Source organism: Octopus bimaculoides, chromosome 4 (genome assembly GCF_046866305.1).
Source record: "Octopus bimaculoides isolate indiv1 chromosome 4, ASM4686630v1, whole genome shotgun sequence".
NCBI lineage: Eukaryota > Metazoa > Mollusca > Cephalopoda > Octopoda > Octopodidae > Octopus > Octopus bimaculoides.
In genome coordinates this window covers 17,285,525-17,302,368 of record NC_142931.1, presented here as the reverse complement: position 1 = coordinate 17,302,368, position 16,844 = coordinate 17,285,525, and the positions used below count along the sequence as shown (strand labels likewise).

The 16,844-nt window shown below is 35.0% G+C and overlaps 2 protein-coding genes across 3 annotated transcripts in view; one reads left to right on the top strand and one right to left on the bottom strand.

Annotated features, from left to right (window-relative positions):
* Positions 1 to 10,164, top strand: part of LOC106875186 (solute carrier organic anion transporter family member 74D) — a 48,463-nt gene extending 38,299 nt beyond the window's left edge. Inside the window, exons 9-12 of the mRNA XM_089350393.1 lie at positions 1,041 to 1,212; positions 3,750 to 3,907; positions 8,001 to 8,065; positions 9,592 to 10,164. Of these exons, the coding sequence (XP_089206519.1) occupies positions 1,041 to 1,212; positions 3,750 to 3,907; positions 8,001 to 8,065; positions 9,592 to 9,857 (661 nt within the window). The 3' untranslated portion in view covers positions 9,858 to 10,164. The remainder of the gene's footprint in view (positions 1 to 1,040; positions 1,213 to 3,749; positions 3,908 to 8,000; positions 8,066 to 9,591) is intronic.
* The window catches only part of LOC106875194 (mitochondrial nicotinamide adenine dinucleotide transporter SLC25A51), a 71,673-nt gene that overhangs the window by 50,154 nt on the left and 4,675 nt on the right, over positions 1 to 16,844 (bottom strand). The window lies entirely within an intron of this gene.

Here is a 16,844-nt window from a genome sequence, read left to right as displayed (position 1 = left end):
ATTATGTCAGGTAATACGATATACATACAAAGGCAGTGAGCTGGCAGAACCTTTAGCACACCAGGCTAAATGCTGAGTGGCATTTCGTCCGTCTTTGCATTCTGAGTTAAAATTCTGTAAAGGTTGGCTTTGTCTTTTATCCTTTTGGAATTGACAAAACAAGTACCAGTTAAGCACTGGGGTCGATACAATCAACTTAACCCCTCCCCAAAAATGTCTGGCCTTGTACCAAAATTTGAAAACAATATGGCATACATACAATAATTATAATTTGGCTTTCATTAAATTTCTTGGTGCTTATACATAATGAAATGAGTGTGTGTGTGTTCCCTTACTCATTGCCTGCCACCAAGCCAAGTATGTGGACTCATTCTGTACCTCTTATGTTAACTCTCTGTGTCTCTCTTCTACTCTATGTCCCCCCACTCTCTCTCTCTCTCTCTGTACAATGTAAAATGTGACTGAATAAATCAATCAACCAACATTTATATCAAATAGATACATGTTAGATTGTCTCTGATGTAAGCCATTGCATGGTATTTTTATTACTTGATATACTCAGAGAGAGAGAGAGAGAGAGAGAGAGAGAGGTCAATAAGTGGTTGTTCAATCTGCCAGAAGTAGTAGCCAAATTTCCTAGAAAGATTCCCTGGTCTTCAAGCTATGCACCCTGTTGACTAACATTACTCCAGAGATTATTCAGAGGAACTCCATTTCAGCTGCTTCTATTTGCAGTCATACCCTTTCAGTCAATACCCAACATTTGTGACCTTAAGTTAAGACAGGCACACAAACTGAACTGAAAATAGCAAGTTTGGGGGGGGGTTTTCCAACTGTTCCCCTTTTGTGGCACATTACTTTACCAGCACCTGCAATTCTAGCATTCCATGAGACCCCTGCCCCTCATCACTCATGAATACAGCCTTGTAAGCTGATGACAATGAAATTATGATATTTTGCAAATATATTTTTGTTAATACTATTGATATTGTTCAAAGTGTCAAACAGTAAGTTGTTTTTTTATTATTTCTTCTCAATAGCCCTACTCCAGTTACCTTTCAACAAGATTTAAACCAGTTGAGCTGTTTTCAAATCAGTTCCCTCAAGCTACAGTGTAATGAATATGATTATGAACCAGTATGTGGAGCAGATGGAAGGTCATTCAAATCACCATGCTATGCAGGATGTCAATATCACAATATCAAAACTAATGTATGTTTTTTTTATATATATATATATATATATATATAGTAATAATACTGTTTTCTTTGCTTTCAATCTTTTCTCTTGTTTTCTTTGTTTTCTCTTTTCTGAATGTCCAACAGATCAAAACTGCACTGTCGTGAATAAGGTTTTAAGTAACTAAATTATATAATATTTGAAGGTGATTTAACCCACTTGATCATGCATTTATCAATTCAATCAACAACTAAGCTACTCAGACTAGTGAGGGAGTTACTATATAGTTGCATGACCTGCTAGAAACAGCAATTAAATCTCCTACATGTCATACCTTAGAGACTTAAAAGAAGGAGACATTTGCTAATGTGATCTTAAAAGTATATAATAATAATAATAATAATAATAGTACTAATAATAATAATAATAATAATAATAAGACTGAAGACTAAAACAATACCTATTGCCATAGGTGCCCTGGGAATGACAGCGAAACGGGCTGATTACTACCTAGCTCAGATACCAGGAAACCCCAAAATGGCTGAAGCTCAAAAGATAGTGCTCATGGGAACTGCCCATATCCTACGTAAAATACTGTCTATGTGATCTCAAATTTTAAAGCAAACACATAATTTTCTTATGGTTTCTTAAACATTCTCTAGAACAACACTATGTACAAATCCAAATATATGGTACCCTAGGCATAACACCTACATGAACTTCTAACTTGTTGTCTCTTGAGGTCTTTGGGTGAGACTTGGATCCAACTTGTACAAATGCAAAACAAAAGTCAAACATAAAATAATAATAATAAATAATAATGAAATTATTGTATACAGTGCTCAGGTGCACTACAACTTGTCAAAAGTGCGTATAAAGCATATGCAGTATTGTACAAATGTCTGGAAAAGTGAACAGTGTATGAGTCAGATACATGCTTGCGTGTGTATGGAGGGGAGAAAATCAGGTTGTAGTGTTGGTGAATCTCAGGAAGCATGGAAGTTTTGAAGGATGCAGTGCTCCGACAACTAACAACTGATGCCAGCAGTTTATAAAAAGAAATGAAGGAATGGTCATGGATAGACTACCATTGGTAATGAGTTTATTTAACGCAGGCTACCCTGGGTGCTAATGGTTTCTGATTTAGGTTCAAGGCTAGTGGTCAATGCTATCAACTGCATTACTAGACTAGTGTTGTATTTTATTCAGGGAGAGAAAGGCAAAGTTGATTTCAATAGGATCTGAACTCAGAGCCTGAAGGACCAGAACTAATGCTGTACAGCAGTATTTCTGATGCTCTAACAACTCTGCCAGCTTACTGCCTTCCTGGATGCTAAGTAACGAATTGATGACTATTTTCTTATAGGATTGATATTTTACTAATAACCAGAATCAAAGTTTTGCATATTAATTAAAACCATACTCTTAATTAGAAATAATTTATGTGAAAATCAACAATAAATTAAGGAGATGGGTAATGGCTTAGAGGCTAAATAGTCATCTGATTCAAACCAAGACCATTAAAGTAATATGTAAGATAATGAAAGTACATACAGATGAGTACAGGACCTAGTATGGAACCTTGGGGTACTCTACATGTTATGACATGCCTTGCAGCTCATTTGGTTCAATTAGTCACATTATTTTAATGATATTCTTGTGATAGACTGCATTTGTTGATAAATATTTTTATTACATGAAAAAATCACATCATTCTTTCTGATAAATTTCTGCTTCTCCTAAATACTTCAAATATTCTTTAACATTCCAGTATAATTTATGCTGTTTGTTTGTATCAAAATACCTATCACATCTTTTGTTTAGTTCAGCAGTTCTCAGGTGGGGGTCCATATGACCTTCAGTGGGTGGGGTCCACATAAGAGTTTGTCGTTTTCTAATTTTTGTAATCAGTGAATGTTGTTTTCACTAGAAATATATATGTTTGTGAGAGACTGACAGGCATCTTCAGCCAGCTGGTTGTGCTACTTCAGGCTGATGATGAGCAAAGACTCAGAAGCATATCCCTGAATGCAGGCTAGGCTGGGTGGAGGTGCTTGTCTCCCCCTCATAAACATAAGGACACAGGAAATGTGTCAAGGCCGACAGGAAGCGGTCCAGCTTCCTAGGGCTAAATAGCAGCAGTATGATTCCCTTATTGGGACTGTCACGTTAAGTTGACAGTATACAAATTGGTTATACTTATACAATAAACAAAATGTTTTAATATTTTTATATGCAATTCCTAATAATATTTAATTATGAAAAAGCAATCAGCTTTTTTCTAAACATCAAATGGCTATGGGGGTCCGAATTAGTGAAATAGGAATCAAAGGGGTCCATACGCAAAGAATGGTTCAGAACAACTGGTTTAGTTTCTTGCTATTTTCTCATACAATTAATGTTATGGACATACAGTAGCTGTTCTACAAGTCCTATCCAGTTAGCTTCTCATTCATTCTGTAAAAAAAAAAAATTACAATTTAATGTAAAACCTTTTAAATTACAAGTATCACAAATTTAATTTTACAATTATGAGTTTACAATGTTATTTATTGATATTTTTATTGCAGACGTTTTCAAATTGTTCATGTGTTGGTAAAACTCAAATGGCAAAACCTGGTATATGTTCAAATACGTGTTATGGAGGAATTTATCTTGCACTTGTCTTATCAATAAGAGCTTTTATCGGCTGCATTAGTTTTAGTTCAGTTATCACTGCTTTGATAAAGTAAGTTGTTGCATGTTCTTCTTTTATCATTTAAATAAATATCAGTTTATAATATGCATAACGATTTATTCATTACCAGAGAAGAGAATTTGTTCAGAGCTCTGGTGATTCAGAGCTCCATCGGTTACGACGACGAGGGTTCCAGTTGATCCGATCAACGGAACAGCCTGCTCATGAAATTAACGTGCAAGTGGCTGAGCACTCCACAGATACGTGTACCCTTAACGTAGTTCTCGGGGAGATCCAGCATGACACACAGTGTGACAAGACTGGCCCTTTGAAATGCAGGGATAACAGAAACAGAAAGAAAGAGTGAGAGAAAGTTGTGGTGAAAGAGTACAGCAGAGTTAGCCACCATCCCCTGCCAGAGCCTCGTGGAGCTTTAGGTGTTTTCACTCAATAAACACTCACAATGCTCGGTCTGGAAATCGAAACCGCGATCCTACGACCGCGAGTCCACTGCCCTAACCACTGGGCCATTGCACCTCCACGTTTAGAGCTCTCCAGACAGATAAACACTAGACAGGATCTGGTTAGTTTACTATCAAGTCATAATTTCTCTATTTCTTATTTCTTTATTGCCCACAAGGGGCTAAACATAGAGGGGACAAACAAGGACAGACAAAGAGATTAAGTGCGTAACTGGTACTTAATTTATCGACCCCGAAAGGATGAAAGGCAAAGTTGACCTCGGCGGAATTTGAACTCAGAACTAAGCATTTCGCCCGGCGTGCTAACGTTTCTGCCAGCTCGCCGCCTTATAATTTCTCTATTTCTTACCTCCTCCACTGCTAGCTATGAAGTACCAGATGGGGTTCAGTAGTTTGTTCAAGCTGAGCTCCACTATTTTTGAGATACAAACCCACAGCCAAGTATTTTACTAAACAAAAAGGACCTGTACACACTACAAAGTGGTTGGTATTGGGAATGGCTGGCATTGAAGTTTGTCACAGCCCTGCAAGCTTGCTAGATCCTATTAAACTATCCAATCAATGCCAGCATAGAAAACGGATGTTAAATGATGATGATAATGTTGATGTCCTAATAAAACTTCCCAAAGTAAAAGACGCAAGGTTTTTTCTTTAGACCAAAGAAAAGAGAAAAAAGAAAAATGTCAGGTTTGGATGGTTCACACTTGGAATTTTAAAATCCATTAAACCATCTAAGTCAATGCATTACCTAAGAATCATGTGACCACCTTTAAAACTGACTTATTATTTTTCTTTGCATATGATTTAGTAATGCTTCTCACCACAGTCATTGTGTGTTGTTTGGGGCATGTCGTCCTAGCACTTTAAATGTTAAACAAGTAAATATATACTTCTGAGCTTTTGGCTGCTGTATATATTAACTTTCCTGATATTCTGTTTGTATCAAGCTAAATATGATGGTGGAATTATATTTACAACATTTCCTTTATTGCTAACATTTAAACCATCAAACGAGTCAGACTTTCCAGTTAATTCTGTGCATTACTAGCCATTGTATATATATATATATATATATATATATATATATATATATATATATATTTATTTATTTATTTATTTATGTGTTTCAGCCAAGTGGCTGCGGTCATGCTGGTGCACCACCGTGTGCTGGTGCACATATATATTATCATCATTGTCATTTAACATCTGCCTTCCATGCTGGCATGGGTTGGATGGTAGCCGGAAGGCTGCACCAGGCTTCAATCTGATTTGGCAATGTTTCTACAGCTGGATGCCCTTCCTAATGCCATCCATTCTGAGAGTGTAGTGGGTGCTTTTTACGTGCCACCGGTGGTACTGGCAATGATCACATTCAAATGGTGCTTGTTTACATGCCACCAGCATGGGTACCAATCAGGCGGTACTGTCATCGGCCACGACAACAACTTCATTTGCCTCAACATGTCTTCGCAAGCACAGTTTGTTGCCCAATGATTGAAGGGTACTCTTAAATGGGTTGGTTATACAGCACTGGCATAGGCCACTGTTACGGTCCCACTTGGCTTGCTGGGTCTTCTCAAGCACACCATATTTCCAAAGGTCTTGGTCATTTGTCATCGCCTTGGTGACACCGAATATTTGAAGGTTGTGCTTCACCACCTTATCCCAGGTCTTCCTACCTCTTCCACAGGTTCCCTCTACTGCTAGGGTGTGACACTTTTTCACACGGCTGCCCTCATCCATATGCAACAGATGACCATACCAGCACAGTCATCTCTTTTGCATATCACATTTGATGCTTCTTATGTCCAACTTTTCTCTCAGGGCGCTTACACTGTCATGTATGCACACTGACATTACACATCCAGCAGAGCATACTAGCTTCATTCCTTGCAAGCTTACACGTACCCTCAGCAGTCATGGCCCATGTTTCACTGCCATGTAGCATGGCTTTTCACACACATGCATAATACAGTCTACCTTTTACTCTGAGCAAGTATATATATATATATATATATATATATATATATATATATATCATCATCATCATCATCGTTTAACGTCCGCTTTCCATGCTAGCATGGGTTGGACGATTTGACTGAGGACTGGTGAAACCGGATGGCAACACCAGGCTCCAGTCTGATTTGGCAGAGTTTCTACAGCTGGATGCCCTTCCTAACGCCAGCTGTATATATATATATATATATATATATATATACATATATATATATATATATATGAGCCTGGCATGGCTCAAGAAAGAAACAATTATTTTCATTTTATATATATATAGTCTGTTAAAGTCTGTCATACCGGCCATGACGAAGGGAAATAGCCCTGAAACTCGAGTCGCCTTTATATATTTATATTTATATATTTGATCCTTTATATTGAACACTCAATATTTCATCTACATTCAATACTTTCTTTCATGGTGCCATCCATTTTTATTTTATTTTATTTTATATTATATATTGTATATTCCATATTCTATACCCCACATTGGTTCTGCAGGAATATAAATAAAACATAAAAAACAGACAGTGTTGGAACTCTTTTAAACAAAATAATATATTCCTCTATACACAATCATACAAAAAAACCCACCTTTTTTGTATTTATTTTTACTCGCATATATATATATATATATATATATATATATATATATAAATATATATATATTAAAGTTAGATAAGGCCAGTTTATGGGATTACCTTAGGTTTCCCGTCCATAAAGGGTTTAGCTTTATGGCGTATCATCAGACCCCAAAACCTGTTGGCTAATATATATATATATATATATATATATATATATATATATATATATATATATATATATATATATCATAATACACACACACGTGCGTGCACACATATACATACATACAAGGGGGTGCTGAAAAGTACCTGGCTGTACGGGTATCATGAAAGATCTGTTTGGAAGTCCAACCTTCAGAGTTCTTTTAGCGGGTTTAGAAAAACTGAAGGACCACTGCAATAAATGTGTGAATCTGAGATGGGAATATGTTGAATAAAATCATAATTAACTGATCCTCCTGCATTTTCTTTTACCCAAAGCCAGGAACTTCTCAGCAACCCCTCATGTGTGTTTATGCACACACACACACACACACACACACACAGATATATATAATTTCCATCATTATTTTTATGCTTGCCTTTTCCATGTCAGCGGGGTTTTCTATACAGTATACTTGTAAAGGCAGGTAAGTTCAATGTCTGTTTAGCATAATGCCAGTAATGGAATACACGCTCACAGCTCTTGCACTATGAAATTTGATACCTTTTCCATCTCATGACTGCTATTCCTCAATATATATATATATATATATATATATATAATTAATATAGACAGCAATATGTTAGCGAAAATGAAAATTATAATTGTCACTAAATATATTTATATACTGACAGGTCAGTATATAAGTATACAATTATGTGCTTTGATTGCAGCATGAGAGCATTTTAGCTCTTATTTCTAGCAATGTAGGAGTTCCAACACCCTAGTCATATATATATATATATATATAGAGAGAGAGAGAGAGAGAGAGATAGATAGATATAGTATAGATATATATATATATATAACTCAAAAAGAACTTTTTCTAACAATAACTTTCTAAATATCATATTCTGTTCCAGGTGTGTTGGTGAATCAGATAAGGCTGTCCCATTTTCTATATTTATCTTCACTTCAACACTTATAGGTAAGATTTCAAGTTTTAGAGTTATGATTTTAATTCCATCCATATGTTTTCTCTATAAAAACAATATCAAGCAGAGTAAACTTTCTAATAAATAAGACACGACTTCAACAAAAAGTAAATATGTCTTCAATCTCTTCATTATAAAAAAATCACAAATATTATATTTCAGTGTTGTGTAGCAAGTAACTTGATCTGACTTCATGTGTGGGAACTGAAGGAACAACATCTGAGAGTCATTCTAGCCATTTAATAACACCTAGAATTATTTTAGATTAATATTGAATTATTTCAGGAGACACGACTGTAACCTGGTCTTTGGCACAGTTCCAAAATAATTTGAAATTTAATAGTTTTATGTGTTATTAAATTGACCCTGGCACTTATTTTTTTAAAGTCTGGTTTTGCCAAACTGCTGAGATACAGGAACATAAACAAACCAATATCAGTTGTCAGCTGGTGGTGGGAGGGTACACACTCATGTGATAGGCTTCCACACAGTTTCTCTACCAAACTCTTCCCAACCACATGGTTCCTGGTTCAGTCCCACTGTGTGGCACCTTGGGCAAGTGTCTTCCACTATAGCCTTGGGCTGACCAAAGTGTGGATTTGATAGGTGGAAACTGTAAGAAGCCTGTCATATATATATATATGTGAGGATGAGTCAAAAAGTAATGCAATTTTGTTTAGGACAGGTATAATTACCAACAGCTGGTCCTCCATGGATCACATCCCTACTTCTCAACATAGTCACCGTTTCTCTCAATAGCAATGTTCCACCTTTGAATGAGAGCATGTATCCCTGTCCCATAAAATTCTGTTGACTGTTCTTTGAGCCACTTCTTCACTACAGTTTTCACTTCCTCATTACTGGACTATCATCTCCTCAGCCCCATGAAAGAGGGTTTGAGAGTGACGAGGAAGTGAAAACTGTAGTGAAGAAGTGGCTCAAAGAACAGTCAACAGAATTTTATGGAGCAGGGATACATGCTCTCATTCGAAAGTGGAACATTGCTATTGAGAGAAATGGTGACTATGTTGAGAAGTAGGGATGTGATCCATGGAGGACCAGCTGTTGGTAATTATACCTGTCCTAAACAAAATTGCATTACTTTTTGACTCACCCTCGTATATATAAGTATGTATGTATGTTTGTGTGTCTATGTCTGACCCCCAACGTTGGTCAACAACCGAATTTGGTGTTTTTACGTCCCCATAACGTAGCGGTTCAGTAAAAAAGACCGATAGAATAAGTACTAGGCTTACAAAGAATAAATTCCAGGGTCAATTCGTTCCACTAAAGGCAGTGCTCCAGCATGGCTGCAGTCAAATGACTGAAACAAGTAAAACAATAAAAGAATTATCTGGGCCAAAATTTTTGTTGTACTATCTGCAACCTGATCACTGACACAGTTCCATCATAATTGGTCTGAGACAAGGGTGTTATAAGCCTCAGAGTTTTAAATAAAAGATTTTTTTCTCTCGTTTGTGGAACTTTCAAAACTAACATTTAAGCTTTATCATTTCAGGATGGATTCCTGCACCGCCACTATTTGGTATGCTGGTAGACAACACCTGTATTAAATGGGGTCTCCTACCTTGTCGAGACACTGGTGCCTGCATGATGTATAACTTAAATGAATTTAGACTCAGATTTTTTATTCTCTTAACTATCATACAAATAGTATCATTTTTATTCCTTGTTGTTGCAACAATAGTTGGTCACAAATCTAAAAGATACATTTCTTTAACAGTGAGCACTAAAACTGAAACAGCAGAAGATAACATTCTATAGAAATTTCACATTTCATTAAATGTCAGATATAATGAAAACAGTAATAAAAAAATATTTGGAAGTTGGAGAATGGTAGAAAAATTACCAGAATTAAAAAAAAAAAAAAGTACTGAGGTTGATTTGTTCAACTAAAAAAAAAAAAAAAAACATTCTTTAAGGCAGTGCCCCAGGATGGTCACAGTCTAATGTCTGAAACAAACGATTAAAGAAGTTCATCTCTGAGCAAGAATTTTAATTTATTTTGCTCCGTTTCATAAAATTTTAAATATTTAAAAATAAAATTGGAAATACATTTTTTATGTAATATTAATAACATTTGTTCCAAGAATTGCATCAAGCTTATCTGGGAAATGAACTCAGGACCTTTTGCACCCCAAGTGAGAATTATACCCTTAGACCAATAGAAAGTTGTTACCATACTTTTTGTGTCAGCCCCTCTGATAAGCACCAGTTTGGATTTCCCCCTAACTCGTGAGTGAAACCAATTGGTAAAATCAGCTGAAACAGATCTTTCTTTTTCTATCTTTTGTGCCCTTTTAAAGCCTAGCCAGGCTCATGGGCCCAGTTTCCTGGTTTCAATGGCGTATGTGTTTCCCAGCTGGATGGGACGCCAGTTCATTGCAGCGTTACTCATTTTTGCCAGCTGAGTGGACTGGAGCAATGTGAAATGAAGTGTTTTGCTCAAGAACACAACATGTCGCCTGGTCCGGGAATCGAAACCACAATCTTACGATCATGATGCTGACACCCTAACCACTAAGCCACACACCTTCATGAAACAGATCTATAATACCCTAATATTGTATAAATATTAATATCAATTTCAAATTTTAGCACAAGACCAGCAATCCCAGGGTAGTAGGTAAGTCAATTATATCAAACCCCAGTGTGTTACTGGTATTATTTTATCGACCCTGAAAGATGAAAGGCAAAGTTGACCTCAGCAGAATTTGAACATAACATAAAGATGGATGAAATACCACTAAGTATTTCACGCCAGTTCACTATCTTGTATAAATATTAATATCAATAGCATAAATTATTAACCATCATGCCAACAACCACCTTGAACACCTTTTTGAGCTCCATGTGTCAAACACACATGGGCATACCTACAAAGCCAGAAAACAGCACAGCTCCCATGACTTTCAGAAACATTTTTCCACACTCAGAGTTGCTGAAGCATGGAACAAAGTACCTGCATCAGGTGTTAGTTGCTGAGACATTGCATCCTTTAAAACCTCCAAGCGTCCTGAAATTTGCCAACACTATACCTGATATCCCCATCTCCTTGCACATGCACACATGTATATCATAACTCATACACTGTTCACTTTCCTGACTTTTGCACATAATTCTATGTACTGTACATGCACCTTTGATGAGTTGTAGTGCACCTGAGCACCATACACAATAATTTTATTATTATTATTATTATTATTATCAATAACATAAATTTATTACTTTAGACATGATATACTTAATGAAGTAACTGAAGTTGCTGAATGTTTGGGAAATGAACAATAAAGAGCAGAGCAACCAGAAATATATAAAATACTTTCCGGTCATAATCATAAGTCTGTATTTATGTGCCAATGGACAAAGAAAAAAAATCAATACTTCTTTCTTTAGAAGAGAAAAACATATTGCCAAAGATGGATTGATAATATAATCATTAATTAGTCACTTCCCACAACAGATATATCTATATCTTTATCTCTTGTCCATTTATTTATTCATCTATTTTGTCTGAAATTGGTTGCAAGTAAACATCCAGCATCTCCTCCTTGATACTTTCAGTCATTTGATGATTTACTTTCTGTTACTGATGCAGAAGAAATCCTATTTCTGATACTTGTGGTCTGCTTCTGACAAGGTACTTAACTCTGCATAACGTTGTTAAACTAGTTATCTGGACTAAGTACATTTTTAGAAAATATTCTTAGGCTTCATGCCTTCTTTTATGAAATGAAATAAAAACTACTCCAGTGTCCTTCCTCAGAACATTGTGTAGATGTTTCCTTCATCTACAGGATAATCAAGAGCCATCTGTGATGTGATGGCATAAGGTTTATGCCACTGTGGTTGTTGTTGTTGTTGGCACTCCATCGCATACGACGTCGAGGGTTCCAGTTGACCTGATCAACAGAACAGCCTGCTCATGAAATTAATGTGCAAGTGGCTGAGCACTCCACAGACACGTGTACCCTTAACGTAGTTCTCGGGGATATTCAGCGTGACGCAGTGTGACAAGGCTGACCTTTTGAATTACAGGCACAACAGAAACAGGAAGTAAGAGTGAGAGAAAGTTGTGGTGAAAGAGTACAGCAGGGTTCGCCACCATCCCCTGCCGGAGCCTTGTGGAGCTTTAGGTGTTTTCGCTCAATAAACATTCACAACACCCGGTCTGGGAATCGAAACCGCGATCCTATGACCGCGAGTCCGCTGCCCCAACCACTGGGCCACTTTGGTAGCAGCAGCACTAAAAGAGAGCAATAAGACACAGCTCAATGACAGGCAAATGAATTATGAATGTTCTTCCATGAAGATTTACTTATTACATATAAATCTTCTTTTTTAATGCATTATCGAATGGGAAAGTGGGTGCATCTTCCATATCTTTGAACAACACTCTAACACAGAGGAGGAATTCTGAAAAACAATCAGCACCATTATTGTGACACCATTTATACATGAATGTGACAATAACTAAATCATACAAAAATACAGAAAAATTAAATAAAACAACCAAAACTGATAAAAAAGACTTTTTTTTATTTCAAGTGTTAATTTCATGCAAAAATATAAATATTAGAAATATAAATATAAAATTTTCGTAGATCGTTGACAGTTTAAAAATTAACGGAAAGTTATAATTAACTTAGAAAGAAATACAAAACATATTTGGTTGATTAGCTGGAATTCTCATAAGATACAAACAAATAAATTTGTTATGGAAAAAAAAGTCACTAAAATATTACCATTTACTGCAAATCGTTTATTTTTGTCCTGCAAGAGTTGATATATTTTATTTGAAGCAAAAAATGATAGTTTTTGTAGACTTGCATTTTTTCCCCAAGAAATTTGCACAACACCAAGATTGGAAACGTATTATGTTTACTCATGAATAAGCCTCACTGTTTTATAGTTGATTTTAAACGAAAAAACTAGAGTTCGACTTATATGTGTGGCAAAATTAAAACTATGAAGGGAAAAGAATTTTGTACCAAGGTTTAATACTAAATTAGGGGTACAACTTAAACAGAAGTAAATTCGGTATGTCAATCAGGATTTCAATGTAAAGAATATGTAAAAATAAAGAAGCTCAAATGATAGATTAATTGTTATAATTATTCTAATATATGTGAGGGGCTGTAGAGTGTAAGCAAGTTCTCTGTGTTGGGTCAGGTTTCATTCCCAATCAAGATATTTTACTTCACTTAGTCCCCAATATTTATGATTTATGGCTGGAGTCAATCACTCCGTAACTGATGGCGGCTGACATGTTGATTTTTTTTCCTTTGACATAATACATGAATACAAAATCTATAGGTGTAGGAGTGGCTGTGTGGTAAGTAGCCTCCTTACGAACCACATGGTTCCAGGTTTAGTCCCATTGCATGGCACCTTGGGCAAGTGTCTTCTTCTATAGCCTCGGCCCGACCAAAGCCTTGTGAGTGGATTTGGCAGACGGAAACTGAAAGAAGCCCGTCGCATATATGTATATACATATGTATGTGTGTGTGTGTGGTGTGTATATATGTTTGCGTGTCTGTATTTGTCCCCCCCCCAACATTGCTTGACAGCTGATGCTGGTGTGTTTATGTCCCCGTAACTTAGCGGTTCAGCAAAAGAGACCGATAGAATAAGTTCTAGGCTTACAAAGAATAAGTCCTGGGGTCGATTTGCTCGACTAAAAAGGCGGTGCTCCAGCATGGCCACAGTCAAATGACTGAAACAGGTAAAAGAGTAATGACTAGATGGTACATTAATTCTTGTTAATTTGCTTTAATACATAAAGTAATTGCAATTTCAAACATGAAAGTTCACTATTAACTTTTTAAAATTGATAGTGAAGTGGAAAATAATAGGAAAATGATAACTGGATATTAAAATCTTGCTTAAATTTGAGGAGAGCTTCTAAACAGTCACTGGGCTTGCTAGAAGTAATAGCTACATTTTCAAATCACACCCTACTGTCTTAAATAAACAAAGGCACATTGGACAGTGTAGTCTATGATATATACAAATAGTTGGGATGGTCATGGCTGGAATATTTTTTGATCATAGACCTACTCAATCAGAGCAGACTTTAGGGCTTAACAACATCAACAGAAAATAAATTAAACCAGAGATTGCAAAAAAAAAAGAGAAAAAAAAAAGAGAAAAAAAAAGAGAGTCAGGTTACTATATTTAAGACAAAGTTTAACCCCTTTTGTTACTATATTTCTAATGAAATACGCTGCCATTGTTACAATTAATTTTGAAAATAATGAAGAATTTAGCAGAATAACTTTGGTATTAAGCTGATGTTTAGAATATAAATTAACATGAAACACTGATGGAACATTTTAATTTAGATCACTTTAAGACAGTAAAGTTTATGTCATACAACATGAAGCAGTTCTGGGAGGTTAATATTAAGAGGCTTAAAGAATGACATAAAGTGGGGGATGTGAACATATGTTTTTGAAGATGTCCATATTTTTTATGAAATAGAAACTATTTTCTTTCTCTATTTGTATTCCAAGCTTCTGCAATAACAATTATTATGTTTTATTTAGGAAAATTACTATTTTTGTAAGGAGTAAAGTAACTAATCTTGGTCGGTTACTAATACTTTTATTGTCCTTCTAAAGTATAAAATAAAAATTTAAAAAACTGGAAATTAAATAACGGTGAATTAATTAATGGTTATCAGCTAAAGCAAGTGATAATTTTCTATTGGAATTACTGAAAATATCATACACAAATGTAATGGAATAATAGTAGAATATTGTTGAGTGGTGATAAGGTTTTATCATATTCAGGCTGGGATACAGACTGATTTACTAATAGAGCCATTTCACCTCATCCACTCATTCTTGCCAGAGTTAACAGACTGAGATCAATACACCCATATTAATTCACTCCAATATATAAAGTAATTGTAATTTCAAAATGGAAAGTTTACCATTATCTTCAGTAGAATTCTTAGTGAATCAGAAAATTACAGAAAATTATAATTGGATATCAATATTTTCCTTAAATTTGAAGGGAGCAACTAGACAGTCTCTGGACCTGCTAGAAATAATAGCCACATCTTCAAATGACACCTTATTATCTAAAATAAATAGTGTAGTCTATGATACATATATATATATATATATACAAATATGACCCAACAGTTCATTAAGAGTTACTAAATATTTTCATTCAATCACAAGAGGCTTCTAACAAAAATTAAAATTTCTCCAATACAATTTTAAATATGAATTTCATTAACAGCTTTGACTGAGACATTAGGTTTCTTTTGCCATTATGCTTGTTTAAATTCACTATTATTGTTAATATTTAATTAAAACTATAATTGTAATATTTCACACCTAATTAATTACAGTATATAATTTTGAATCTTCATATGGTCAGTAGCTTTACCTTTGATCCTACTGAGGTTAATAAAATAAGTACCAGTAAGATATCAGGGTTGATATAATTGACAGTAACGCTCCACCCAAATTTGAGGCCTTGCAGCTATTTTAGAAATCAATATTTTATATTCCAATAAAAGTAAACAAAATCTATTTCTATCTTTAAAAAAATCTAAGATTTTGATATGTATTAAAGGATAATGATGATTAACAAGCTAATAATATACAGTAACTTAGTCGCTTATCATATTCAGAACAACAGTAACTTAGTAATTTCATTCACATCAAGGAAGTTTCACTCACTCCAATACTTGACTGGTATCATGTTTCATCAAATTTGGAAAAGTAAAAAGCATAGTTGATCTTGGTAGTGTTTAAACTTGGAATATAAAGGCCCATAATTAAATACTGCAGCCATTTTGTTCAAAGCATTACCAATCCTGCCAATCTAAAGTGTTGAAGTTATTTAATTTTGTCTGTATGAACTAATTAACAAATAAGGAGTTACCTAGATCAGCATGGTCTAGGTAACTCATGCTGAAATTGAGTTTATTGAATAACTGAAATTTAAATAATATTATGGGGGATTATTCAATTATTTACAAAATATTAGACTGAAATAAGTAGTGAGATTGATATAACCAACTAAAAGCACTGAAAGTGGTGCTGTAGTATGGCCACAGTTCAATGAGAGAAACCAGTAAAAGAATATTGGAAAACGTTTTTAAATAGTTTTAGTTAATTGCCTTTTGTTAATATCTTGACATGAATATGAAATATATATGAAAGGTGGTGAACTGGCTGAATCATTAGCATGCCAAGCAAAATGCTTAGCAACATTTCGTCTGAATTCAAACTCTGCTGAGGTAAACTTTGCCTTTCATCCTGTCATGTCATTCTATTGCGAAATCTTACATTATCCTAGATTTCTTAATGCTATCACAGATGCTCTGTCATGTAACTTTTGCAAAGCTTCTTTGCAGAGTAACAGGAAAATGAAAAGGAAAGAAGAAAAAAAAACAGAAAGGTTTATAAAAACTGACCCGCAACTGATTTTCAACAGAGGCAATGGAACTGTATCAGTGACTGGGTTGCAGAAGGGAGATGTTACTTACTTGACAAGGGATTTGACCAAGAGATACAGTGAATAGTTTATCAGTGACCAGGTCACAGATGTAGAATAAAATACTTTCAATAAAATACTTAAAAAGTAAAAGAAAAATATAAATAATACTATATTCTTTTACTGATTCCAATCACTAGACTGCAGCTACACCAAGACAGCACTTTTAAAAGTATTTAGTCATAATATCAGCTCTAGTATTTAGTTTAAAACTCATTATATTGATCTCTTTAT